The sequence below is a fragment of the Eulemur rufifrons genome, chromosome 24, assembly GCF_041146395.1.
Source record: "Eulemur rufifrons isolate Redbay chromosome 24, OSU_ERuf_1, whole genome shotgun sequence".
Taxonomy (NCBI): Eukaryota; Metazoa; Chordata; class Mammalia; order Primates; family Lemuridae; genus Eulemur; species Eulemur rufifrons.
In genome coordinates, this window is record NC_091006.1 from 13631495 (window position 1) to 13658236 (window position 26742).

At 51.4% G+C, this 26742-nt stretch overlaps 1 protein-coding gene across 3 annotated transcripts in view; it reads left to right on the forward strand.

The window, feature by feature from the left end:
- MYH14 (myosin heavy chain 14) overlaps positions 1 to 26742 on the forward strand; it is a 77516-nt gene that overhangs the window by 39443 nt on the left and 11331 nt on the right. For all 3 annotated transcript variants that reach the window (XM_069457978.1, XM_069457979.1, XM_069457980.1), the window contains 16 exons: positions 30 to 190; positions 1208 to 1316; positions 3524 to 3655; positions 4542 to 4748; positions 6129 to 6266; positions 8372 to 8495; positions 9220 to 9391; positions 11042 to 11254; positions 11787 to 11931; positions 12517 to 12723; positions 16299 to 16403; positions 16497 to 16649; positions 17569 to 17817; positions 21559 to 21771; positions 23836 to 24048; positions 25090 to 25251. In XM_069457978.1, the coding sequence (XP_069314079.1) occupies positions 30 to 190; positions 1208 to 1316; positions 3524 to 3655; positions 4542 to 4748; positions 6129 to 6266; positions 8372 to 8495; positions 9220 to 9391; positions 11042 to 11254; positions 11787 to 11931; positions 12517 to 12723; positions 16299 to 16403; positions 16497 to 16649; positions 17569 to 17817; positions 21559 to 21771; positions 23836 to 24048; positions 25090 to 25251 (2703 nt within the window). The remainder of the gene's footprint in view (positions 1 to 29; positions 191 to 1207; positions 1317 to 3523; positions 3656 to 4541; positions 4749 to 6128; positions 6267 to 8371; positions 8496 to 9219; positions 9392 to 11041; positions 11255 to 11786; positions 11932 to 12516; positions 12724 to 16298; positions 16404 to 16496; positions 16650 to 17568; positions 17818 to 21558; positions 21772 to 23835; positions 24049 to 25089; positions 25252 to 26742) is intronic.

Consider the following 26742-nt stretch of genomic DNA (forward strand, 5'->3'; position numbering starts at 1 on the left):
CCTCATCACCCCTCCCCTCCCTCTCACAGATCCAGGCCCTGGAACTGGACCCCAACCTCTACCGCGTGGGACAGAGCAAGATCTTCTTCCGCGCCGGGGTCCTGGCCCAGCTGGAAGAGGAGCGGGACCTGAAAGTCACCGACATCATTGTGTCCTTCCAGGCAGCCGCCCGGGGATACCTGGCCCGCAGGTGGGGGGCCACGCTGTCTCCTGGGGTACAGGCTGGGTCAGGGAGGGTTGATCAGATGGCCCCTGTGTCAGGGCCTCCGAGACAGTGGAAGGGCTGAGAAACAAGTGGGTGGAGCCGCGGGGTGCCTGGGCTTCTTGGTTCTGCAGGCCCTGAGGGCCCCTGCGGACCAGGCCCTGTGCTGAGTGATGTTGGCCACACAGAGCAGCTAGACTCGGCCACAAGGTGACCTGTCATCCCAGTTTGCCTGGGACTGGGTTTCCCAGGATGCAGGACTTTCACTGCTAACACAGAGAAAGCCCAGGCCGAACCAGGTCAGTCGTTCGCCCCACGTGGCCAGGCCCTCGAGGGACCACAGTCTGGGCACAGAGTCACCGTCCGGGCTGAAGCACGTGTTGGTGGGGACCACACAGGTGTTGTGAGGAGGCCCTGCTGCAGGCCAAGACTTCCCTGGGTCACGCTGGGAGCAAGTACATGCAGGGCAACGGGAAAGGTGTTCCAGGCAGGAGACACGGCTTGTGCAAAGGCCCGGTGCTGCGAGAGCTGGGCAGGTTTCAGGAAGGCAGGAAGTTTGTGGGAGTCTCCTTCCTCCTTAGAAGTGGCTCAGAGAATGGAGAGTACAGGAAAGGATGCCCCAAACACCAGGCTGAGGGGCGGGAGCCTTTTCCAGGGTGCGGGGGAGCCTGGGATGTCTGTGGGCAGGGGAGGGCTGGGTCAGCTCTGGGTGCAGGAAGACCCCCTGGAGGCCTGTCGGGGAGGGACTGAGAGGAGAGGCTAGAGGCTGGGAGGAGCCTGGGGTGAGAGCTTGGGGGGTGGGGGGAGGATGGGGCCTGAACCAGAGAGTCAGGGGCAGGAGGACTAACGAGCCGAACACAAGACCTACCAATAATAGAATGGTGCCTGCACACAGTAGGCATTTAATAATGGCTGACTAACTGAAAGGAGTTCGGCTTCCTTACTGAGAGGAGAGGCCCTGGGGGTGCAGAGCCCCCACTCTCCGCCCGCCCGTCTCCCCGCCAGGGCCTTCCAGAAGCGGCAGCAGCAGCAGAGCGCCCTGCGGGTGATGCAGCGGAACTGCGCCGCCTACCTCAAGCTCAGGCACTGGCAGTGGTGGCGGCTCTTTACCAAGGTGAGGGCAGCGAGTGGACAGGGCCTTGGGGCTTGGTCTGCTTGGGCAAGCCACTTCCTCTGTTTGGGCCTCAGTTTACTGCATCTGTAAAATGGGGCCAAGCAGCCCGACCTTTGTTAGCTAGGATTCTTTAGGTAGGAGGTGACCAAAAAAATGTGACTCAAACCCATGTGGATAAAAAGATACAAGACAGCTGGAGGTGCAGCTGCAGCTTAGTCGGAGGTCGCTAAGACCCACCCTCAGGTTGGGTGATTGTCTGGAAGGACTCACGGAATGTAGAACAGCTGCTACACTCGCAGTTACGGTTTATCACAGATTGAAATTAGCAAAGGTAAAAAGTACATAAGGGAGAGCCCAGGCGCCACCTTCCAGCCGTCCTGTCCCCGTGGAGCTGTGGACAGCGCTTCCTTTTCCCAGCGACGACGTGTGACAACACGCGAGGAGTACAGCCAGCCAGGGAAGCTCACCCGAGCCGTGGTGGTCAGGGTTTTTGTGGGGGGTTGGCCACGTAGGCATGGCGGCCCTCCAGAGGTCAAAGTGACACTGCGTGGCCCCAGGCAGACAAAGACACTCTCAGGCAGGATGTTCCAAGGGCCTGGAGGTTCCCTCCCAGGGGGTCGGTCTGTCAAGGGCTCATAGCAGGCATTTAATATCTTTTCAATCCAAAGTCCTTCCTTTGGGACACGCGGGGTTTGGACAACCCAGTCTTGCTGAGTTAGCCCTTTACAGCACAAAGGTACACACAGTAACATCGCTGTTCAGTGTTCTCCGTCTCCTATTTGGTTTTCTTCTGTGACGGTCGCCAGCAGAGGCTTCCCGTGCAGGGGCCACCAGCACATACGGGCTTGTGCCCACCAGCTCGGCCAGTTCAGTCTCCTCTCATGACAGAGCTCCAGCCAGATTCCCAGGTTTCACTCGTGTTGGCCCGGCCGGAGTCGTGTGACCATCCCAGAGCCAGTCAGTGCACATCAGATGTGCCAGGCCGGTGTCACATGCCCACCCAAAGCAGAGGGGCAAAGCCAAGTCGTCAGGCTCCCCTGGAGCTCAGCAGCCAGCTGTTCCCCTAACGGGAAGCTGGAGAGAAGAAAGGAGGATGGAGAGTTGGGGGCAAAAACACAGCTGTTCAGTGTAATTCAGAATACGATGGCTGAGAATCAGCCTGAAGCTCCTCAGCCAGTGTTAATTGAGCATGTACTAGGTGCCAAGACTTTTTATAGAGGCTGGCAATAAATGGTGAATGAAAAGAGACTAGGTCCTGCTGCCATGGAGCCCACAGTCCGGGACAGGAGTTGGCACACTGTGGCCCACGGGCCAGGCGGCTGTTTCTGTAAAAGCCCGTTGGTTCAGGGTGGATCGTCTGCAGCTGTGTTTGCATTACAGGGACTGAGGAGAGCAGGGAGCCAGAGGCAGTGTGGCCTGCAAAGTCCCACATACATCCCGGCTGGCTCTTGAAGACAAAGTTTGCCCACCCTAGGTCTTGGGGGCTTGAGGGTGGGGCGTGGTTGGACAGGCACCATTCATGAATCCCACGAAGACATGTAAAGCCACACCTGCAGCAAATGCCATGAATTAGGGCAGAAAGGGGCCGATGGAATAGACACAGAAGTGGGTAGAGCGGAAAAGCAGCAAGCCGGGTTGTGCAGAAAACGACAGATCGGAGATTGTCAGAGCGGATTCCACTTAGCAAGGGGGAGGGTGGTTTTGTGACATTGTTTCAGGTATTTGTGTGTCCCTGTCACTCCATCTGAACCACAGCATGGAAAGTGCCTCTCTCACTGAGGACCTTGGACAAAGAACCTTCAGAAACACTGTCCCACAAATAGGAAAGAAAGTCTCTATGGCAAAAAAAAATAAAATTAATAACATTAATTAATTAAAAGCACTGCCTCACAGCACAGCAGCAGCCACAGTATCTCTTGGATGCAGAGGGTCCCTTTAACAAAAAGGAAAAAAAATTAACGTATTTGGTGGAGCTTGCAGTGTACCTGTCACTGTTCTAGGCTCTTTACAAGTGGTGCCATTTAATTCGAAAACCCTGGGAAGCTGGGACTGTTGTCAAGGCGAAGCCACACAACTAGTAGGTGGAGGATTTGGGATTTGAACCCAAGAACTCTGGGCCCCACTGGGAGTGTGAGGTCTTAGCCTCTGGGCCAGGCGGCCCCCCAAGTCGGGAGCCAGCCATTCCACCACCCATCACCTTTCTCCAGGTGAAGCCACTGCTGCAGGTGACGCGGCAGGACGAGGTGCTGCAGGCACGAGCTCAGGAGCTGCAGAAGGTGCAGGAGTTGCAGCAGCAGAGCGCCCGCGAAGTGGGTGAGCTCCAGGGCCGCGTGGCACAGGTGAGGGGCGGGGCCAGGATGTGAAGGGTGGGGCCATGTGGGTGTGGGGTGGGGCCAGTGTGTGGGGGCGGGGTCTTGGGTGGAGCCAGGGTGTGAGGGGCGGGGCTTCTGGCTGAGCTAGCCCGTTGTAGGGTGGGGGCAGAGCCAAGGTGTACTGGGGTGGGGCAGGGGTTGGGACTGTATGATATGGGTCGGGGCCCTGGGGGTGCAGCCAGGGTATGGGCCAGGTAGGGGTGGAGGGGTCCTGCAGAGCCAGGATGCTCAGGGGCTGGGCTGTGGGATTTGGGGGCAAGGTGGGGACCCGGCTGTGGCAGGGCTACAGTATGCAGGCGGTGGACTTTGGCTGTTTCCAGTATTTTAGCTAACTTAAAACAATGGTGGAGCAAACACCCTTCTTGAACATTTTTCTGTTGGCTTTTCCTGAATTACTTCCTCCAGTTGAATTTCTAGGCGTAGGGGTATTAAATGAAATGTGAGATGGTAGAAAGACCCCCCCGGGGTTATTTGGAAGCTGGACTAGGAGAGGAGAGGCTGGAGGCTGGGTGGGGGGCGGGGAGGAGGCTGGAGAGAGTCCAGGTCCGGGAGGACCAGGCCTGACCCTTCTGGGAACAGTTGGGGCCCGGGAGGGACAGGGCTGGGCTCTGGGAGGTGAGGGAGAGGAAAGCACCCAGGAGGCTGACTCAGTGACTAGGGACATGTGCGGTCGTCCTGAGATGCGGACCTGCGGAGGAGCAGGTTGGGGGACTGTGTGACCCACCCCTCACTCCGCCCCAGAGGTCTGGGGGGTGGGGCAAAGCAAGTTCAGGGGCAGGAAGGACGTGGTACTCCACTGAGGGCCGCCCTGAGAACCCTGCCTTCTGACCACTGACCTCCCACCCCGGGCCAGCTGGAAGAGGAGCGCACCCGCCTGGCAGAGCAATTGCGGGCGGAGGCAGAACTCTGTGCAGAGGCGGAGGAGACGCGGGAGCGGCTGGCAGCCCGCAAGCAGGAGCTGGAGCTGGTGGTGTCGGAGCTGGAGGCTCGCATGGGCGAGGAAGAGGAGTGCAGCCGACAGCTGCAAACCGAGAAGAAGAGGCTGCAGCAGCACATACAGGTCTGGCCCCCACATGCCCACCAGGCCACCCCCAGGCCCCTTGTGTCTACCTTACCTACCTTTGCTTCTACACACCATGTCTTTTGGATCATGAATTTCCAGAAAACCATTCTAAATGACTTGAGCAAAAAGAATACGTTTTTGGTTCGAATAATGGTAGACTCTAAAATGTGTGAGCTTCAGGTATGGCTGGATCCAGGCGTTCAAGTGATATCCCCAGTACTGTGCCTCTCTCCACGTGCTGGCCTCATTCACAGGCAGGCTGCCCTCTCTTGGTTCCCCTTCAAAATCCAGTGTGTATTTTACACTATAGCACATCTCAATTCAGATGCTAAATTTTCATTGGAAATACTTGATCTGTATTTCTGTTTCATAACTTCTACAGTTTAAAAAAAAGTAGACTCACACACCAAGTTGTTCCAAACATACTTAAAAGCCTTCCAGTGATAGAGTGTCTAGTTTTAAATTGAAAATAAATCAAATTAAATACAAAAGAAAATCCAGTTCCTCTGTCACATTTCAAGAGCTAAGTCCTGTTTTGATGGCTTCTACGTCACCCCACTGGTGAGCGAGGGACTTGCCCTAGGGCTATGGGGGCGCTGAACACCCAACACCGGACAGATGAGGTTGACAGTCGCTTATTGAATATCACAAATACTTGCAGCCTACGGCGGGCAGACGCCACGCCCTGGAAGGCACAGAGAGTGCACACGTGGGCCCTGGGAAATAGGCGTTGTGGTAACGACAGGTGGAGACGAGGATGTGAGCGCTGTGGGAAGATGTGATTGGCTAGTTCCAATAATCCTGCGGGCCGTCGGGGAGACGAAACGCGCTTCTTGGGGATAAGTTGACACTGTGCCTGGTCCCCTTGGTAGGGAGGGTTACTTGGCTAGGGGAGCTCATCTGCGGGAGCAAAGTGGGTAGGAGGACTTGCAGTTAGGCCATTTGAGGCCCAGCCACTTGTCCCAAATGTCAAGGCAAGGCAGTGTGTATTATGGAATCTTCATTTCCAAGGTGCCTGTGACTCCGTAATGGACTGTCCGCGTGTATGTGATCTGTTTACGATGTTTGTTTGTGACACGTACCCCCTTCAACCCACACACAAGAATGAAATTTCTACAAGGATAAGGATTTTTATCTAGCCTTGGTGCCGAAAACAGTGCCTGGTATACATTAGGCACTCAATAAGTGCTTATTGAGCTAATGAATGAAATGGGAAGACCAGTGAGGGTTTGATCCTTTGCACCCTCACCCAGGGTGTGGACCTGTCTGAGCACAAGCCTCAGGACAAGGGTCTGTGGACCATCCCTACCTCCAGCCTGCCCCATGAGCCCCCAGCCCCTGGCCTCGGGGTCCTCACTCCTCCCCCACCTCCTCCAGGAGCTGGAGACCCACCTGGAGGCTGAGGAGGGGGCGCGGCAGAAGCTGCAGCTGGAGAAGGTGACGACGGAGGCCAAGCTGAAGAAGTTTGAAGAGGACCTGCTGCTGCTGGAGGACCAGAACGCCAAGCTGAGCAAGGTCAGGGCCAAGGGCAGCTGTGGGAGGGGGAAGGGCTGCACTGGCGGTGGGCCTGCGTGGCAACAGCAGCTGAATGGCTAAAGAATTGGCATCTGTGTTGTAGAAGTCAACAGGCAAGAGCTGAACAGCCAATAGAGAAATGGGCAAAGACTAGGTCCCCAGAGGAGCCAGTGGCAAATAAAAGCATGAAAAGATAGGCACTGGATCACTAGTTGTTGGGGACATGAGAATTAAAATTGCATTTCGTACTCAGCAGATTAGCAGATATGTGTAACCTGGAGGACACCATGAGTCGGTGAGGACACAGAGCCCTGGTGTCCTTCTGTCCTGCTGGTGGAGTGTAAGTTGTGTCAGCTGCCTTGGAGAGCGATCTCTAGTAAAGTTGAGGATGGGTGTTCCAAGCAACCTAAGAATTCCACTTGTAGGTGTGTGTCCTAGAGTGTCACTGTGCAATACAGTAGCCACTAGCTGCATGTGCCTTTTTAAATATATGATCATTAGGCTGGGCACAGTGGCTTACACCTGTAATCCTAGCATTCTGGGAGGCCAGCGTGAGAGGATCCCTTGAGCTCAGGAGTTCGAGACCAGCCTGAGCAAGAGCAAGACCCTGTCTCTGCTAAAAATAGAAAAATTACCTGGGCATCATGGTACGTACTATGTAGTGCCAAGTAGTCCCAGCTACTCGGGAGGCTCAGGCAGGAGGATCATTTGAGCCCAGGAGTCTGAGGTTGCTGTGAGCTAGGCTGATGCCACGGCACTCTAGCCCAGGCAACAGAGTGAGACTCCGTCTCAAAAAATAAAAAATAAATAAATGATAATTAACATAAAATGAAATTGAAAAATTAAGTCCTCAGTCTCACTAGCCATATATCAAGTGCAGATATAGAACATTTTCATCATTCCAGAAACTTCTATCAGATACACCATTGTAGATCACAGTCTTTCTTGACCCTGATGCATAGGAATAAACATATCGTACACTGAGACACGGTGTAGGTACAAACACACACACATGCACAACAGAGTCAGGAGTTTCGCAAAGCACTTGTTACCCTCACTCCCTGTGTTAGGTCTTTGGGGCGGTAATGCTGCGTAACAAACATCCCCCCAAATCCCAGCAGCTTACAGCAGCAACATTTTCCCCATGAGTCTACGGGTGGGCTAGGCTTAGCCCCAGACTGGGGTGCATTGCGGGATCAGCAGCAACCTAGGACCTGTGCTTTTTGTGGTGTCAGTTAGAAGAGCAAAGGCCAGGCCAGACCTCACGAGCACTTTCAAACCCTCTGCTTGCACCACATCCACCAGCATTCCATTGGCCAAAACAAGTCACGTGGCCACAGCCAACGTCAACAGGACAGAGACTTACGTTCCACTGGCTTTCGTGGGAGACTCTACAAAGCAACACGATGAAGGGCATAAATGTGTAATAGTATTACAGGGACAGAGTGAGGAGTTGAAAACAGTGAGCCGGGCTGCCATACTGGTTGGACATTTTCTATTCTGTTCCCATCCATCCTATTTCATTCTTTTTATGGATAGTGCGAACCCGTTTCATTGATTCCAAAACCACACACAGTCTGAAAAGTACTGCTTGAGGCCAACGTTTCTCAAACTCTAGTGTGCACATGACTCGCGTGGGGAGTTTGTGAAAATGCAGATTCGGATTCAGCCAGTCTGGGGTGAAAACCAAGTGTCTGCATTTCTGGAAAGCTCTCGTTGCCTGCTAACGCTGCTCGTCTGTGAGCCATACTTTGAGTAGCAGCAGGGGTCTGAAATTCACACACTAACACAGCAGATGTACAAGGACGTTCATCATGGTATTGTTTGTAATAGCAAAGGATCGATTGAAGTTGAACTCCACGTCCGCCAGGGTGTGATGGGTTAATGAAGGGCTGTAATTCCAATCGTGGGAGTTACCTCGCTGCAGTTACGGTGGGAACTGGTGGGGGTGGGATGAGTCTATAGAGCCCAGCGAGCGGGAAGAAGAGGGAAGGGATGAGGGGAGCATCAGAGAAGGGTAAGGATGAGGAGGTGAGGGTGACACGGGGACCTGCAGGTCAGGCAGGGGCTGCCCCTGACCGCGCCCACCTCCCACCCTCCCTCAGGAGCGGAAACTGCTAGAGGAGCGTCTGGCCGAGTTCTCATCCCAGGCGGCCGAGGAGGAAGAGAAGATCAAGAGCCTCAATAAGCTACGGCTCAAGTACGAGGCCACGATCGCAGACATGGAGGGTGAGCACCACCCACCCGTTGGGTGACTGGGGGCGCTGTGGCCGCCCTGGCGGGGGACCTCAGGCAAGCTCCGTGTGCTGTGGGGCCTCAGTGGCCGTGTCTGCTAAATGGGATAGGAAAGAAGGCTCAGGGCAGACTGAGCATCCTCCCAGCTCCTAAGTTCTTGTGTGTCTCTCATTCCAAGTCTTCCTCTGCCCCTGGTACCCGGGGTTGCTGTCACTGTCTCTCCATCTGACTGTCCCACTAACCGTTTCAGACACACTTTTGTCTCCCTATCCCTTGCTGTTGACTAAGAATCAGAAATAGAAAGGAAGGCTGGGCATGGTGGCTCATGCCTATGATCCTAGCACTCTGGGAGGCCAAGGCGGGAGGATCACTTGAGATCAGGTGTTCGAGACCAGCCTGAGCAAGAGCGAGACCCCATCTCTATCAAAATAGAAAAATTAGCCAGGTGTGGTGGCACGTGCCTGTAGTCCTGGCCACTCAGGAGGCTGAGGCAGGAGGATCGCTTGAGCCCAGGAGTTGGAGGCTGCAGTGAGCCATGATGATGCCACTGCACTCTACCCAGGCGACAGAGTGAGATTGTCTCAAAAAAAAAAAAAAAAAAAAACAAACACGGAGAGGCTGAGCTGAGCCTTACATGTGGCCGGGCCCACGGTCTCCGTGGAGCTGCTGGGAATGTGGGTCTGGAGCTCCAGCACACGGCCCCCATTGCCGCCCCCAGACCGCCTGCGGAAGGAGGAGAAGAGTCGCCAGGAGCTGGAGAAGCTGAAGCGGCGCCTGGACGGGGAGAGCTCGGAGCTGCAGGAGCAGATGGTGGAGCAGCAGCAGAGGGCGGAGGAGCTGCGAGGGCAGCTGGGCCGCAAGGAGGAGGAGCTGCAGGCGGCGCTGGCCAGGTGCAGGGCGGGGTGGGCTTGGGAGGGTGAGCAGCTCGGGCGCACGGCCTGCCAGCAGCGGGGCAGACCCTGCCTGAGTCACTCACCCAGTGACCGGGCACAAGCCACCTCCCCTCTGAGCCTCAGTGTCTCCTTCTGTCCAATGGAGCTAGCAAGAGTTCCAGGCCCACCAGGTTCAGGGAAAGTGAAACAAGGGCCTGCGTGTCCAGTAATTTGCATAATACTCCGTGTACCACAGGAGCAAGAAAATGCTATTTCTTCTTCTCCCCGTGCTCAGCCTTCCCACACTAAACAGCCCAGGGCCAGCTGTGATTGGACAAGTGGCCTGGCTGTGTTAGGAATCACAATAATTATATCTACTACACTCCTTCACAATAATTGAGCCCTTACTGTATGCCAGATGTGGTGCTGAGATGCCTTTTATGCACGGTGCTTCACGCAGTCTGAGACGCCATTGATCATATAGGCACAGCTCCAGTTCAGAGGTGCTAAAATGGGAAAGAGCATGCATGTAGAGCCAGTGCTATGTGGTGTGCGTGTACGTGTGTGTGTGTGTGTGTGTGTGGTTCACAACATACATCCTTGAGTCTCACTTCTGGGTTCAAATCCTGGCTCCTCTTGCTGGCCATGTGACCTCACCCAAGCAGCATCACCTCTCTAGCCTCAGTTTCTTCATCTGTAAAGTGGGTGTAATTATAGACGCTACTCCCAGGGTTGGTGTGGGGATGAAACAAGAAAGTGTTCATCGAATGCCCTGACACAGCCTCATCCCTCAGTAAATGCTGGGTCTTTTTGTTGCTGCTTTTCTTTATTACTATTAATTTTTTTTCATTTTTTCTTTTTGTATTGAGGTGAAATTCACACAAAATTAATCATTTTAAAGCGTGCAATTCAGTGGACTTAGCCCATTCACAATGTTGGGCAGCCATCACCCCTATCTAGTTCCAGGACATTTTCACCCAAAAAGAAACCCTGTACCTAGTAAGCAGTCACTCCCTAACCGCCACCCCCCAGCCCAGGCAGCCACTCATCTGCTTTCTGTCCAAACAGGATTTGCTGATTTTGAATATATCATAAAAGTGGAATCGGACAGCGTGTGGCCTTTTACACTCCAGTTATTACTTTTATTGCTGTCCTCTCGGCGACTGCTGGGGGCTGGAGTGTTGGTTGTCATGGCTCACACAGACCAGAACACCAGGCCGGGCCTGCGCGGCTCCCTGAGCGACGAACCCCCAATTCAGCTCCTATTTGCAATGACACTGCACAGAGGGGCAAGACCCGTGTCCCATCCGGTTGTGAGGAGGGATCTGGCCAGCCCTGCACCTCGCTGCCCGTGTGACCTGGGCGAGTACTCCCCACTCCGGGCCTCAGCAGCTTCGTTTGGTGGAAGCCGTGAATGAGGCAGTGCAGGTGAAGGGCTTGCGTGTGGCGGGAGCCCAGTAAGTGTCACCTGTGAGTACTGTTGATATTATTCCCATTTTCCAGCTAAGAAAACTGAGGCTGTAAGTACTGGAGTCACATGCCCTATGGCAGAGCTGGGATTTGAACCTGGGACTGGCCATCCCCAAAGCACATGTCTGGCCTCTCAGCCCCCAGAAATCACCTCACCTGCCCCTGTGCCAACTCCATGGTCCCTGTTCTCCCCTCCAGGGCAGAAGACGAGGGTGGGGCCCGGGCCCAGATGCTCAAATCCCTGCGGGAGGCGCAGGCCGCCCTGGCTGAGGCCCAGGAGGACCTGGAGGCCGAGCGTGCAGCCAGGGCCAAGGCCGAGAAGCAGCGCCGGGACCTGAGCGAGGAGCTGGAGGCACTGCGGGGTGAGCTGGAGGACACGCTGGACTCCACCAACGCACAGCAGGAGCTCCGGTGAGGCCGGCGCCTGGGGCCGGCACAGCCTGGCACGTGCAGGGCGGGAAGAGGGGCCTGGGTGTGAGGTCTCCATCTACGCAGAGGTTTAGTCCTTTAATAATTGTTATTGATCCAATAAACAAGCCTGAGACAGGGATGGGTCAGACCCAGGTGTTACCCTTGGGAGCGCCCAGTCTTGGAGGAGGAAGATTCCGGCAAGGACAGGCCCAATCCCAAGCAAGGGGTGCTCTGATGGGGCGACACAGGCACTGTGGGTGACAAGAGAAGGCCCCTAAACAAGTCTATGGGAGGAGGAGGTCCAGGAGGACTTCCCTGAGGAGGAGCCTTTTGAATAGGGTTTTGAAAGGTACGTAGGAGTTCACCCTTAAAGCCTCAGCCTTCCACAGAGTCACTGCTCAGGTCCCTTGGGGACTGGAGAGTAAGGTCCTCATTTTTGGAGGAAACAAAAAAGGAAGCAAACCAGCTCCCCCAAAGGCCCCGCCTTCCTCTATCTGGAAATTCTGTTTCCCTATCTTTCCCCCAATAAAAGGTCCAAGAGGGAACAGGAGGTAACGGAGTTGAAGAAGGCTCTGGAGGAGGAGACACGCATCCACGAGGTGGCAGTGCAGGAGCTGAGGCAGCGGCACGGCCAGGCCCTGGGGGAGCTGGCAGAACAGCTGGAGCAGGCCCGGAGGGTGGGTCGGGGCAGGGGGGACAGGGTGGAGGGGCCATGGGCAGGGCAGGGCGGGACACTAGGTTGGAGGAGGTAGCCCTGGCTGGATCTAGGCCAGCCCATCTCCCTGGGGTTCTTTCCTCACGCATCCATGTCTTCCATACATTTTTCATTCAGCACGCATTAGTTGATTGTATACTATGTTCCAAGAATGGTACTGGGGACCCTACTGTGAACAAAACAACCACTATGGCCTGCCTTGGGGGGCTCTTGTTTTAGCGATAGAGGCAGAGAGTAAACAGTATAAATGCATTTGTAATATCTATTGGGGTGGTAAGTGCTGTGGGACCCTGATAAATGGGAGAAGGGGCATCAGGGTACTTGGGAAGGTTGTGATTTTAAGTAAAGAGGCCCTTGAGGGATTCTACAAGAAAGTGACATTAGAGGAAAAACTGAGAGAGGTGAGGAGTGTGAGCTATCTGGGCTTCAGGGGGAAGCATGTTCCAGGCAGAGGGAACAGCCAATGCAAAGGCCCTGAGGCAGGAGTGTGTCTGGCCTGGTGGAGGGGAGGTCTCATAAACCTTTGCTCATCTCCTTCCCCCACCAGGGCAAAGGTGCATGGGAGAAGACCAGGTTGGCCCTGGAGGCCGAGGTGTCTGAGCTGCGGGTAGAACTGAGCAGCCTGCAGACTGCCCGTCAGGAGGGTGAGCAGCGGAGGCGTCGCCTGGAGTCACAGCTGCAGGAGGTGCAGGGCCGGGCTGGCGATGGGGAAAGGGCACGAGTGGAGGCTGCTGAGAAGCTGCAGCGAGCCCAGGTGAGTGGGGCAGCCAGGGCAGGGTCTCTGCTGTGTGACCTTGGGTAAAACACCTGCCCTCTCTGGACTTCTGTTTGGTTCACATGAACCCTGTTGTCCTGTCCAGCTCTTCCAACATAATCATGCATAAGTAGCTAATATTTGGTGAGCAGGGAATATATACCAAACATTCTTTGTAGGAAAGACCCAATGTTGTTCCCATTTTACACAATAGGAAACTGAGGCCTAGAGCGGTAAAGTTGATTGCCTAAGATCACTCAGAGCTGAAACTTGAACCCAGGCATGCTCTAACCCTGCCACTTTCCACCCTCTTCTCTTCTGCCTTTGAGTAATTCAGGATTTGATTAGAAGAGCCCAGTGTGACTACGTGGAACTATAAGAGGATAATATCATTCTGTGGTTACTCAAAGAAAAGTGGTTTTGAAAACTTAATTTTTTTCTATTTTTAACTAAATGACCTGTACCTGTTCATTACTGAGAATACAAACAAGCAAAAAGAACAAAGGGAAGGTGACTTTTAATTCCCCAATTCTTCCAGGAGAAACCACCATTACTGTTTTTCATTTCCAGATTAAAATAGTATATTAATTAGGGTAAGGGTTAAGCTGCTATAACAAAGAGACCCCAAAATTCATCAGCTTCGATAAGACGTGTCATTCCTTCTCACGAAATAGGCTCAAGGTAAACAGTTCAGGCTGGCAGAACATTCTGCTCTGTAAGGTTACTCAAGACCCAGCTTCCTTCCGCTTATTGCTCCACCATCCCCAAGGGTGCTGACCTTATTTTCAGAGCCAAATCTGGGTTGTGGAAACATCTGTGCTCCAGCTTAGGAAGCGGAAAGAGAGGGAGTCACATAATTTGCATATGTTGCTTTGCTTCCATTCCATTGGCCATAACTTAATCACATGACCACTGCTAGCTGCAAGGGATACTGGGAAATGTAGTTTCCAGCTAGTAGCCATGGTCATAGTTACTAGTCTGTCACAATGGGAACAGGGAAGAATGGATATGGGAGGACAGCTAGAGTCTTCCCCAAGTGGAATCCTGCTACCTGGTGTACTGTACTAAGCACTTTACATATTACAAAAATAAAAGTGATATCAAAAGGAGAGCTTAGTGGTTGATAGCAGGAGTTCTAGGCAGAGCTGTTCCGTAGAGCTTTCTTCAGTAACATGAACATTCTGCATGTGTGCTGTCCACTAGCCACGTGTGGCACCGAGCACTCGAAACGTGGTGAGTGTAACTAAGGAACTGAATTTTTACTTTTATTTCATTTTAATTATTTTAAGTTTAAATTTAAAGAGCAACACGGTCCTAGTGGCTACCATATTGGACAGAGCCACCTGCCTGGGCTCAGATCTCAGTTCTACCACATGTAGCTGTGTAATCTTAGACAAACTGCCTAACCTTTCTGTGCCTCAGTTTCCCTTTATATAATCTGGGAATAATAGTGATATCTACCCTCATAGGGTTGGTGTGTGAGTTCAGTGAGCCAATACTTAGTAAAGCACTTAGTATAGTTCTGGGCGCACAGTGAGTTCTCAAAAATTGTAAAATCTTCCTATTTATCGAGCATCAGGTGTATGTCAGCCATTGAGTTAGGCACATTATGTTCATTGTTTCATTTTAATCTTCACAGCACCCTTGGGGGGTAGGTCTTGTTGTCATCCCCATTTTAGAGATGAGGAAACTGAGGCTCATAAAGGTAGATGTCACTCACCTTGGGTCACACAGCCAGGAAATGCCAGGGCCAGGTCAAAATATAATTTTCAAAAGTTCAAATCATGATTCTCATACAAAGGTATGGTGAATGTATGTCAGAGATTTATTTAAAATGTTTAATGAGGGGCTGGGCGTGGTGGCTCACGCCTGTAATCCCAGCACTCTGGAAGGCCTAGGCAGGAGGATCGTTTGAGCTCAGGAGTTCAAGACCCACCTGAGCAAGAGTGAGACCCCATCACTACTAAAAAAATAGAAAGAAATTAGCTGAACAGTGAAAAATATATAGAAAAAATTAGCCAGGCATGGTGGTGCATGCCTGTAGTCCCAACTACTTGGGAAGCTGAGCCAGAAGCATTGTTTGAGCCCAGGAGTTTGAGGTTGCTGTGAGCTAGGCTGATGCCACGGCACTCTAGCCCAGGCAACAGAGTGAGACTCTGTCTCAAAAAAGTAAAATAAAATAAAATGTTAATGTGGGACCCAGCAGGATGGCAAAGATGCTTAAGAAGAGAGATGAGAGACTGGTGTGTATGTAACTGGCAAAAGAGAAAAGGCTGAAATGAAATGGCACAGTTAGAGGCAAAACTGGTTAATGTCCTATAGAGCAATAAAGTGTAAGCTTCAGGTCATCTTCTCTACTGGACAGAAATCGTTTGCAACATATCAACCTTCTTCACGTAACTTCACAGTATAAGTGAAAGGGAGTTTTATTCCCCTGGAGAGCGAGGTGAACATGAAGTGGGCTTGCTGGATGGTTTTGTTCTATGATATCAAAAGGACACATGGTCATCTTGTCCCATTTCCAAGTTTTCAGATGAGTTTTCCTACTAGCCAGAATTTGAACTCAACCTTGTTCCCTAAGTGAACCTTGGAAAGGGAGAGTAAGAGGCTCAGGGTAAGGCACAAGTACTTGAGACTCTCATCCTACACACATTTATTAAGCACCTACTCTGTGCCAGGCCCTGTTGTGGGCCCTGGGGACACAGCAAGCAATAAAGCAGATGAGGTCCCTGCCCTTATGGAGGTAATAGTCACGGAGGAAGGAAATATCAGCTGCTCATTTCCTGCCGCCAAGACCATGAGGCCAGGAGCCTCACCCAGGGTCACTGCGGTGGTGATATGGGATGGGTGGGGAGGGTGGGGAAGGTAAGGGACAGCTTTACTGAGATATGACTCACATGCCATGTAATTCACTCATTTAAAGTGTACAATTCAATAGATTTTAGTATATTCATGGAATTGTACAACCATCACCACAATCTAATTTTAGACCAGTTTCATTACCCAAAAAGAAATCCCACACTCTTTAGCCATCATCCCCCAATTCTCACCCGCCCCACCCAGGCAACCACTGGCCTACTTTCCATCTTTACAGATTTCTTATTCTGGAAATCTCATGTCCATGGAATCACAATGTGTGGCCTTTGTGACTGCCACCTCTTACTTTACATGTTTTCAAGGTCCATCATGTTGCAGGACGTATCAGTGCTTTTTCTTTTTTATGCCAAGTAATACCTATTGTGTGGGTATAAAACATTCTGTTTATCCATTTGTCTGTTGACGGGCACTTAGGTTGTTTCCACTTCTTGGCGATTGCGAATAGCGCTGCTGTGAATATTCCCGTACAAGTTTCTGCATAGACATGTGTTTTCATTGCTCTTGGATGACACCTGGGAGCGGAATTGCTAAGTCACATGGAAACTCCATGTTTGGGAGCTCCAGCATCTGAGGAGCTGCCAGACTGTTTTCCGCAGTAGCTGTGCCATCTGGTTGATATTCCCACCAGCCGAGTGTGGTAGGGATTTGAGGAGCAGACAGGAGATTGGAGGCTTCATCCCACTGCCCCTTCCCCGCAGGCTGAGCTGGAGAACGTGTCTGGGGCACTAAGTGAGGCCGAGTCCAAAGCCATCCGGCTGAGCAAGGAGCTTAGCAGCACGGAAGCCCAGCTGCACGACGCTCAGGTGACCCCAGCCCGCCCTGTGACCCCACCGTTAGTTACTCTCTCCCCTTGTCCTCCTAACCACACCTGACATCATCGTCCCCTTCATCTACAGGAGGTGCTGCAGGAGGAGACCAGGGTGAAGCTGGCCTTGGGGTCCCGGGTGCGAGCCCTGGAGGCTGAGGTGACAGGGCTGCGGGAGCAGCTAGAGGAGGAGGCGGCCGCCAGGGAGCGGGCGGGCCGCGAGCTGCAGACTGCCCAGGCCCAGGTGAGCAGCCCCCAGCAAGGCCTTCTGGAAGGCACAGTCCCCCTCCTGGGCTCTCCAGCTCAGGGACAGCCCCACTGTCCACCTCGTCATAGGCCAGACCCCTGGGTGCCATTCTCATCTCCTGACTCTCCCTCACTGCCCACAGCCTGTGCCCAGCCCCAGGCTCCTGCCCCCGCCCCTCCGCCTCATCCCTGCTCTCCGTCCACACAGCCCAGCCCCAGCTCAGAATCCATTTCAGTTGGAAAACTCCTTTCATTCTTCCCTGCTGCTGGAAACTCTTTCTAACCACCCCTCTCTTTCTCCTCTGTCCCAACTGCAGTCACCTTGGGTTGGGACTGTCTCTGCCCATGAGTCTCCCCACCAGGCTGAGGGCCCTTCAAAGTAGCACCCCATCAGATCCAGTTAGATCTGGGGCCCCAGCACAGCCCAACACAGAGCCTGATGCATGATAGGCCCCAGAAATGCCTGTTGAATGAATGAGTGATGACTCATGCTGCAAATATCCTTCAACTGGCAAACTCCTACGCATACGTCAAGTCACATCTCAAATGCTCCTCTTTTGGGAAGTCTCTCCTGAATGTTCTAAACAGATTCTGAGCCCCTCATGTGGACTCCCATGGCTCCTATACTTCTACCTTAGCCTCATCACCCTGCTGTGACACTCAGTCTCCCCCATCAGACCGTGGGTGCCCCAGGGAACACGCCAGGTCTGATTCATCTCTGGGTCCTAGAGGGAGTCATTTTAATCTCCTGGAAGAACCAGGGCTCGTAGTACTCACAGCCTCAACCCCACCCAAGGCAGAAGAGCCCTCTTTGGGCCTCAGTCTCCTCATCTGGGAAATGGGGCATCACCAGCTCACACCTTGGTCACTCATGGCCACGACTGCCACCCGCCCTCTCTCTCCTCCCCCCGCCCCAGCTCTCAGAGTGGCGGCGGCGCCAGGAGGAGGAGGCAGGGGCCCTGGAGGCAGGGGAAGAGGCACGGCGCCGGGCGGCCCGCGAGGCTGAGGCCCTGACCCAGCGCCTGGCAGAGAAGACAGAGACAGTGGACCGGCTGGAGCGCGGACGTCGCCGGCTGCAACAAGAACTAGACGACGCCACCGTGGACCTGGAGCAACAGCGGCAGCTCGTGAGCAGTCTGGAGAAGAAGCAGCGCAAGTTCGACCAGGTGGGGCACCTCAGTTTACCCAGTTGGGGGAACAGCCGGCTAATCTATGCTGCCCATGACCTTTGTGGGGAATCGGTAATATACGATGTCACAGCTCAACTGTGAAGTTGTGGTGGACCAAGAAGCAGGACTCTTCTTCCCTCTGAGCCTCTGTAAAATAGGACATCCATCTGTCCTGGTTCGTGCCTCTTGTCACAGCATAATTATTAGTAGCTCCGCCCTCTCACTTTCAAAACTGTCCTGGTTTGGATGATGAAGGGTAATATCCTCTCAGTACCCGCAGCAAGTGCTCGTCAGAATTAATGAAATAACACATTCTCTCTTCCCCTGCTGACTCACTGGGTACCTCAGGCAAGTTGCTTCTCCCATCTCAGCCTCAGTTTACCCATCTAGAAAATGGGAATACTACCAAGCATCTGGCTGCCTGAGGATGAAATGAAATCGCAGAGCCCCAGAGAAGTTAAGATCAGGTTCAAATCCCAGCTCAACCCCTTTCTGGCTGTGTGGCTTGAGCAAATTGTTCAACCTCTCTGTGCTTTATTTTATGAATTTAAAAAATACAGCAGGTTCTCAACATGGACAAAGCAAAAATAAGAATAATAATGATGTGGTGGGGGAGGGAGGTGTCATTATTTTGCCTTTATATTTGAAAGATGTTTTCGTGGGATGTAGAATTCTAGGTAAACAGTTTAATTCTTTCAGTACTTTGAAGGTGTCATTCCATTCTCCCTGGCCTCCACTGTTTCAGATGAAAAGCTGTTAATAGCAGTCACTTAAATTACCATTTCCCTGTAGGTATTACAATGTGGTGTTTTGTTTTTTTTTTTAGCTAATCTAAAATTTTTCTCTTTATGTTTGGTTTTTAGCAATTTGACTATGTTATGCCTGTGGGTTTTTGTGTTTATTCTGCTTTGGGTCCACTGAGCTTCCTGCAGTTATGGGTTGATGTTTTTGGTCCAATGTGGAAATTTTCAGCCATTATTCCTTCATACATTTTCCTCTCCCACTCTCTCTGTCTTTCCCCTTCTTGAATATCAAACACGTATATATGTGATTGCTTAATACTGTCCCACGGATGACTGAGGCTTTTCTTTTTTTTGCATCTTCTAGAATTTTATATAAATTCTTTTCATATAAATCTCTTTTGGGACAGGCTTCTATTTGGATGAGATTCATCCATGTTTTTGCATAGATCAATAATTCATTCTTTTTTTTACTACTGAGTATCATTCTTGTATAGATAAACCACATTTTGATATTTGTTAACCTGTTGATGAACATTTGGGTCGTTTCTAGTTTGGGGCAATTATGAATAAAGGCTTAGTCTTTCTAATAGGTATATAGTGACTTGAATTCATATTTCTCTAATGACCAATGACGTTGAACATCTTTTCATGTAGTTATGAAAAGATCCATGTATCTTCTTTGGTGACGCGTCTGTTCTGATCTTTTGCCCATTTGTTCATTGGGTTGTATTCTTATTCTTATTTTATTTTTTTAGAGACAGGATCTTGCCCTGTCACCCAGGCAGGGGTGCAGTGGCATGATCATAGCTCACTGCAGCCTCAAACTTCTGAGCTCAAGTGATTCTTCCCACTTCAGCCTCCAGAGTAGCTAGGACTACAGGCACAAGCCACTACACCCAGCTCTTTTTTTTTTTATTATTGAATTTTGAGAGCTCTTTATATATTCTGAATACAAGTTCTTTGTCAGATATATGCTTTGCAGATATTTTTGTCCAGTGTATGGCTTGGCCTTGCATTCTCTTAATAGAGTTTTTCAAAGAGCAGAAGTTTTCAATTTTGGTAAGGACCAATTTATCAATTTATTATTTTATAGGTTGTGCTTTTGATGTCATACCTAAGAAATCTTTGCCTAATTCAAGTTCACAAAAATTTTCTCCTACTTTTTTTCTTAGAAGTTTTCCAGTTTTAGGTTTCCATTTAGGTCTGCGATCCATTTCAGGTCAATTTTTATATATAGTGCTATCATGACTCCAATTTAATTTTTGAGAATATACGTACCCAATTGTTTCAACGCCATTTGTTCTCCACTCACTTGTTTTTGCATACATATTGAAAATCAGATGGTGTTAACTCCTTTCTCTTCTTTTTTGAAGTTGTTTTTTCTCTTCTAGGTCCTTTGCATTTTCACATGTATTTTAGAATTAATTTGTCAATTTCTACCAAAAATAAAAAAAATCCTCCTGATTTGGAACCATGTGGAATTTACAGATCAGAATTTACAGTTTGGGAAGCATTGACATCTTAATCATACTGAGTTTTCTGATCAAGAATTATCTATGTCCATTTATTTAGGTCTTCAGTTTATCTCAGAAATGCTCTGTAGTTTCCAGGGTACATCTTTCACATCTTTTGTCAGATTTATTTCTAAGTATTTCATGGTTTTAATGGTATTTTAAATGATATTGCTTTTATTTTAATTTTTGATTGCTGGTATATAGAAATACAATCGATGTTTGTATGTTGATCTCATATCTTACAATCTTAGCTAGACTCACTTATTAGTGCTAGTAGATTTTTTATAGATTTCATTGGATTTTTCACATAGATGATCATATTTTCTGTGAATAAAACAGTTTTATTTCTTCCTTTACTCCATTTTTTTTTTTTTTTTTTCTTAGAGACAGGGTCTCACTCTGTTGCCCAGGCTGGAGTGCAGTGGTGCGATCACAGCTCACTGTAGCCTTGAACTCCTGGGCTCAAGCAATCCTCCTGCCTCAGCTTCCTGAGTTGCTGGGACTACAAGTGTGCACCACCACACTTAGCTAACTTTTTAATTTTTGTAGAGATGGGGTCTTGCTATATTGCCCAGGCTGGTCTTAAACTCCTGGTCTCAAGCGATCCTCCCACCTCAGCCTCCCAAAGTGTTAGGATTACAGGCATGGGCCACCGCACCTGGCTTTCCTTCCCTCTTTCTTCACCTTTCTTCTCAGACTCCAACTGCACATATGTTTGACTGCTTGATACTCTCTCACAGGTTATTAAAGCTCTGTTAATTTTTTTCTTTTGCAATCTTTTTTCTTTCTTTACTCTGTTTGGATAATTAATTTCTATTGCCCTGTTTTCAAGTTTACTGATCCTTCTCATGTATCCAGTCTGCTCTAAATTTCATCCAATCACTTTTTTATTTTAGACATCGTATTTCTCAGTTCTGGCATTTCCATGTAGTTCTGTTTTACAGTTTCAAATCCCTCCTGAGATAACCCTGTCTCTTCGCCTGTTAAATCCATCTCATTCCGAAATTCACTGATCATAGTTAAAGCCCCTGCATGATAATTCCAATACGCAGGTCATCTGTGGGTCTGTTTTAATGGACTGATTTTTCTCTTAACTATGAATCCTGTTCTCTTTTCTTCTTTGTGTGTCTTACAAGTTTAATTGTTTGCCAATGACTATGTCTTTAAAAAAAAACAGTAAAAGGCGAATTCCATTTAAAAAATATACATATTTTTTCTACCACTACCCAAAAGGAAGAAACATGCCTTCCTCTGTTGGGTGTGTAGGGTGAGAAACTGGTCGGTCTGATCTGTTTAAGAGTCGAGCTGGTTTGGGAAGCGGTTGCAACTTTAATCCTTCTGCTTCCCTCTGGTGTCTCTGCCTTGGTCTGTCTCTCTATCTCCGTCTCTCTGTGGCCCTGGCTGCTCCCTCTTCCCCATCCCCTTTGTACACTCCTTTCGGCTAATCTATTTCCCCCCACCCATCTCCTCCAACCTGGAAGCTTCTGGCAGAGGAGAAGGCGGCTGTGCTGCGAGCAGTGGAGGACCGCGAGCGGGTGGAGGCCGAGGGCCGGGAGCGCGAGGCTCGGGCCTTGTCACTCACACGGGCGCTGGAGGAGGAGCAGGAGGCGCGGGAGGAGCTGGAGCGGCAGAACCGGGCCCTGCGGGCCGAGCTGGAGGCGCTGCTGAGCAGCAAGGACGACGTCGGCAAGAGCGTGAGCAGGGCCCCCGCTCCCCGAGACACATTCATGACCGTGGACACGTACACACACGCATGCATCCACACACGGGACGTGCAAAGTACCAGCCATCACAGTCACATGTTCATGCACAAACACGACAGGAGAGCTGTCACCAAACATGCGTGCACACACACACATGCACACACACACAGCGTGAGGAGAACCTTGCACCAAACACACGTGTTCACACACACTCAGAGGAGAGCCATTGCCAGGTACACGTTCATGTTCACATACGTAGAACGTGAGGAGGCTCTTCCACCGAGCATGTGTGTTCACACACACAGCATGAGAGCCGCCCACAAAGCACACATGCTCACATCCGTGTATATGGCATGTGTGGAGAATCAGCCATGAAACACACGTTCACGTGTACACACAGATGTGAGAAAACTGTTCACCACACGTGTGTGTGAATACTTAGAGCAAGACAGAACGTGAAAAGAATTTACCATAACACACAGCCTGAGAACCAGTCCTCAGATGTATGTGCACGCACGTGTACACACACCACACACACACACACACACACACAGAATGAGGACTCCCCACCTTGCCTACCCCCAACCCCAGTGAGCACACACGCACCCCACCAGGCCTCTGTCTTCCCCCGACTCATCCATCCCTCCAGGGCCTGTGGGGGGTGCCCCAAGCCTATTCCCAGGCCCCCCTCCCCCAGCCAGGGCCCCAGCCTTCTGCAAGGTCAAGGTGGCCCCTCGCACCCCCCCACTCCATCCTTCCTTCATTCATCCACTAAGTAGACTTACGGAGCAGCAGCCAGTGTTGGCCCAGGGACACAGGCCACCCTCACTAATGGTAGCAGTTAGTGGCAGAATCTGGGTAGACGCCTTCCTGATGTCCTTATTTCCTTAGTCCCCAACAATATACTCCTAGGAGCTTGAGGGATGAGGGCTTTGTCTTCACCACACACTTTGGCATTGATCCAGTGCTGCTTTTAGCCAGGCCTGGAGAGAACCCCCATTCCCCTGACATAACCCCCACCCTACAGCCCCACGGAAATGGGACTAAAACCCCGCTCACACTTGAACCATTAAGGTCTGCCTCTTGGGAAAACCATCAAGTGACTTGTTGTGACTCCAAAGGCCTTTGTGGGAAATAAGATGTTGATAGGAGAAAGTTTGATCCCTTCAAATAAATAAAATAAACTGGCAGGTGCCAAATCGGGGGTGAGGGGAGACTGGTGGGCCCGTTCTAGGGGCTGAAAGTCAGTACTGTCACTGACAAGAACTTCAGTGAAGGGCGTGTGGATAGTGATGGATCCAGACATAGTCCCTGCTCTGCGTAACTCACAGTCCAGTGTGGGAGGCGGGTGTTACACATAAGCCAATGTCAAATGACCATTGTGACCTGGGCTGGGGGGGTGAGGGGCTCAGTGCCAGGAGCAGGGGCGACAGGGAGGCCCTGATGGGTCAAGGGAGGCTTCTCTGAGGAGGTGCCAGTTAAGTGAGGAGAGGTGCAGGTCTCTGAGGATTCATAAGCCCAGACCCATTTCACAGTGTTTGGGGTTTTAATTTAAAACTCCCTGAAAGATCTGGGAACCCCCAAACAGAAAAACAATAGAAGTAGGTAGTGGGCTGGTGACACCCTGGGGAGTCTGGCAGAAGCCAACACTGAAAGCTCTGGAGCCAAACGCCTTCAATTCACTTTCACGCAGGATCCCTAAAGAGGAAGCCCCAGGGAGTGAGCTCACAATCCAAAATTACAAAACTCCGAGGAAACGAGCCACCATGAGCGAGAGTCAGGTGACCTAACAAACACTTGAATGGGACTCTCAGGAGCTCAGATAACAGAATTATCATGCACAGGTTATTCATAAAATATGCCTTAGGGTGATTCTGCATGAGACACGTAGCACGCAGGTGCTCAATAAATGTTGAATGAATGGGTGAACCGGGATGGGCACATCAACTTGCTGCCTCCTGTCCTGCATCAAAGGTGCCCCCGCTCTACCCCAGATCCTCGCCTCCCCTCCCTCAGTGGCCCAGGTGTCCAGGGCTCACTTTCCCTCCCCACCAGGTGCACGAGCTGGAACGAGCCCGGCGGGTGGCAGAACAGGCAGCCAGCGACCTGCGAACGCAGGTGACGGAGCTGGAGGATGAGCTGACAGCGGCAGAGGATGCCAAGCTGCGTCTGGAGGTGACCGTGCAGGCTCTCAAGACGCAGCACGAGCGTGACCTGCAGGGCCGTGACGAGGCTGGTGAAGAGAGGCGGCGGCAGCTGGCCAAGCAGGTATCGCCAGGCGGGGGGGACACAGGATGCAGGTTCTGCCCACAAGAGGGGCAGCAAAGGGTCTCATCCCACACCTAGTATTCTACTGAAGTCCCTCCTGCTAGCGAACCATCCTCCTCCCACAAAACCACCCTCCTGCTCCGCAACCCATCAACCCACACACATGCCCTGTTTCCTACTGTGAACCCAATCATACGTCCTCCATCCACCAAACCTTCATCCACCCACCACCCCCATCCACCACCCAACCACCCAAGTACACCCTCCACCGACCAACACTTAGACCCAACCTGCCCTGTAGTCAGCTACTCCTCCACCCCCTAACAACCCCTTCCGACCAGTCTCCTCTCCCCAACTCAACCACTCCCCATTCACCCAACCCCAGACCTCCGCAACCACCATCTTCTCATCCGCCTGTCCACATCCGCTCGCCTGTTCCACTGCTCACTCCCTCTCCGCACAGCTCACCTTTTACTCACTCAGTGGGAGCATTTCCTATGTCCGCCCTGTCCTGGGGGATGAGTGCTGAGCATGGAGGGACAGCGGCAGCTCTGGGTGTCAGAAAGACCCCACTGGGTAGACCCCACTGGGGCCATGCGGGCTACAGACTTGGGGCGAGGGGTACTAGAAGGTGGGAAGGCGGGGAAGAGAGACAAACAGGTGACCCAAGGCCACAGGTTTTTTGTCTCTAGTGGCCCCTTTGACCCAGCTGTGAATGAGTGTCAAGTCTTGGCCCTGGGGGTACTGGTGAGCCATGGCAGGGCTGTGAGCAGGGTCAGCTCTAGGTGTGCAAAGCCCCTCTGGAGCCGTGCGGGAATGGGCGGGAGGGGAGAGATGGGAGGCTGGAAAGGAGGCTTGGGCAAGAAAGGAGGATGAGGCCCAGGCTGGGGCGGTGGGGACAGAGAGGAGGGGACCAGGTAGGGAGAGTCGGGGGCAGGGAGAGCAGGGCCGGCAGCCTGGGCGGGGGCTCCAGGGCAGACGTCGTGTGCTAGCACGCAGAGGGAGTCTGGGCGCCCTCTCCTGACCCGGCCCTCTCCACAGCTGAGGGATGCCGAGGTGGAGCGGGACGAGGAGCGGAAGCAGCGGGCTCTGGCCGTGGCTGCCCGCAAGAAGCTGGAGGCCGAGCTGGAGGAGCTGAAAGCCCAGACGACAGCCGCTGGGCAGGGCAAGGAGGAGGCCGTGAAGCAGCTTCGGAAGATGCAGGTAAGGGTGGTCATGAGCTGTGCCGGGATGGGAGGCCCCAGGTGTCTTCCAACCCCTCCCCCCATCCCTCCGGGGCCTGAGATCTGCTCGACCCCAGGAGCAGCATCCCAACCAGTCGGCGCTTGTATAAACACCTCCCTGCCCCAAATGCTCACTTGGTTCTTATGTCTTTTTATTTCCTTTATTTAAAATGCTGAATTTTTAAATCTAATTTCCTCATTCTATTTTGCTTTTGAAATGGAAATACCTTACTGTTTTTTATCTGATGATGAAAATTACGCCCGCTTATTGTTTTAAATAAAAAGTATAGATATACAGCGGGCACCAGCCCCACGTGGCTGTCAGACAGCTGAAATGCGACAGATCTGTGATCCAAAGCACATACTAGATTTCAAACACAGTGTAAAAATAAAAGGTAAAAGGTCTCATTAATGATTCTTATATTCGTTATAAGTGGAAATAATACCAGTTGGATATATTAGGCTAAATAAAACATAGTGTTCAAGTTAATTTCATGTGTTTCCTGTTACTTTCTTAATGTGACTGTTAGAAAGTTTAAAACCGCATATGTGCCCCACATTGTATTTCCACTGGGCAGTGCTGGTGTAGGGAGATCCCACTCTAAAAGTAAAAACTGCAGCCAGGCGAGGTGGCTCACACCTGTAATCCTACCACTCTGGGAGGCCGAGGCGGGAGGATCCTTTGAGCTCAGGAGTTCGAGACCACCCTGAGCAAGAGCGAGACCTCGTCTCTACTAAAAATAGAAAGAAATTATATGGACAGCTAAAAATACATAGAAAAATCAGCCGGGCATGGTGGTGCATGCCTGTGGTCCCAGCTACTCAGGAGGCTGAGGCAGGAGGATTGCTCGAGCCCAGGAGTTTGAGGTTGCTGTGAGCTAGGCTGATGCTACGGCACTCACTCTAGCCCGGGCAACAGAGCAAAACTCTGTCTGAAAAAAAAAAAAAAAAGTAAAAACTGCCCATCACGTCATCACTGAGAGAAAAGCCTTTCACTTAAAAGCTTCATCAGGCAAATCATAGTAATATCAATAACGGCAATGAGAATCGTCCTACCACCACCAGCGCCACTGCCATCCTCACTGGCCATCGCGATTAACAGTGACGCTGTGTTCTGTTGTAAAGATAGAGAGCGTTTTTTTTTTAACACTCCCAGAAGCAGAGTGGCCAGGCAGCAAAGGGACTAAGTGTGGAAACCCTGGGGTCAGCAGCCTGGGTTCAAATCCTGGCTCTGCCACTTACTATCCTGGGCGTGTAAGCCTCTGTGTGCCTCAGTTTCTCCATGTGTACCCTCGGGAGGATAAAAGTCCCTAGCAACTGGAGCTGTCGTGAGGATTGAGGGAGTCCGTGTGTGTATGTAGCAGGGCCTGGCCCAAGGTGAATGGTCAGTAAGCATTTGCCATCACTCGTTATTGTTCCTGCAGAGTCCATGTTATACCCATTTTGGGCTTACTTTAATTTTAAGGTGTTT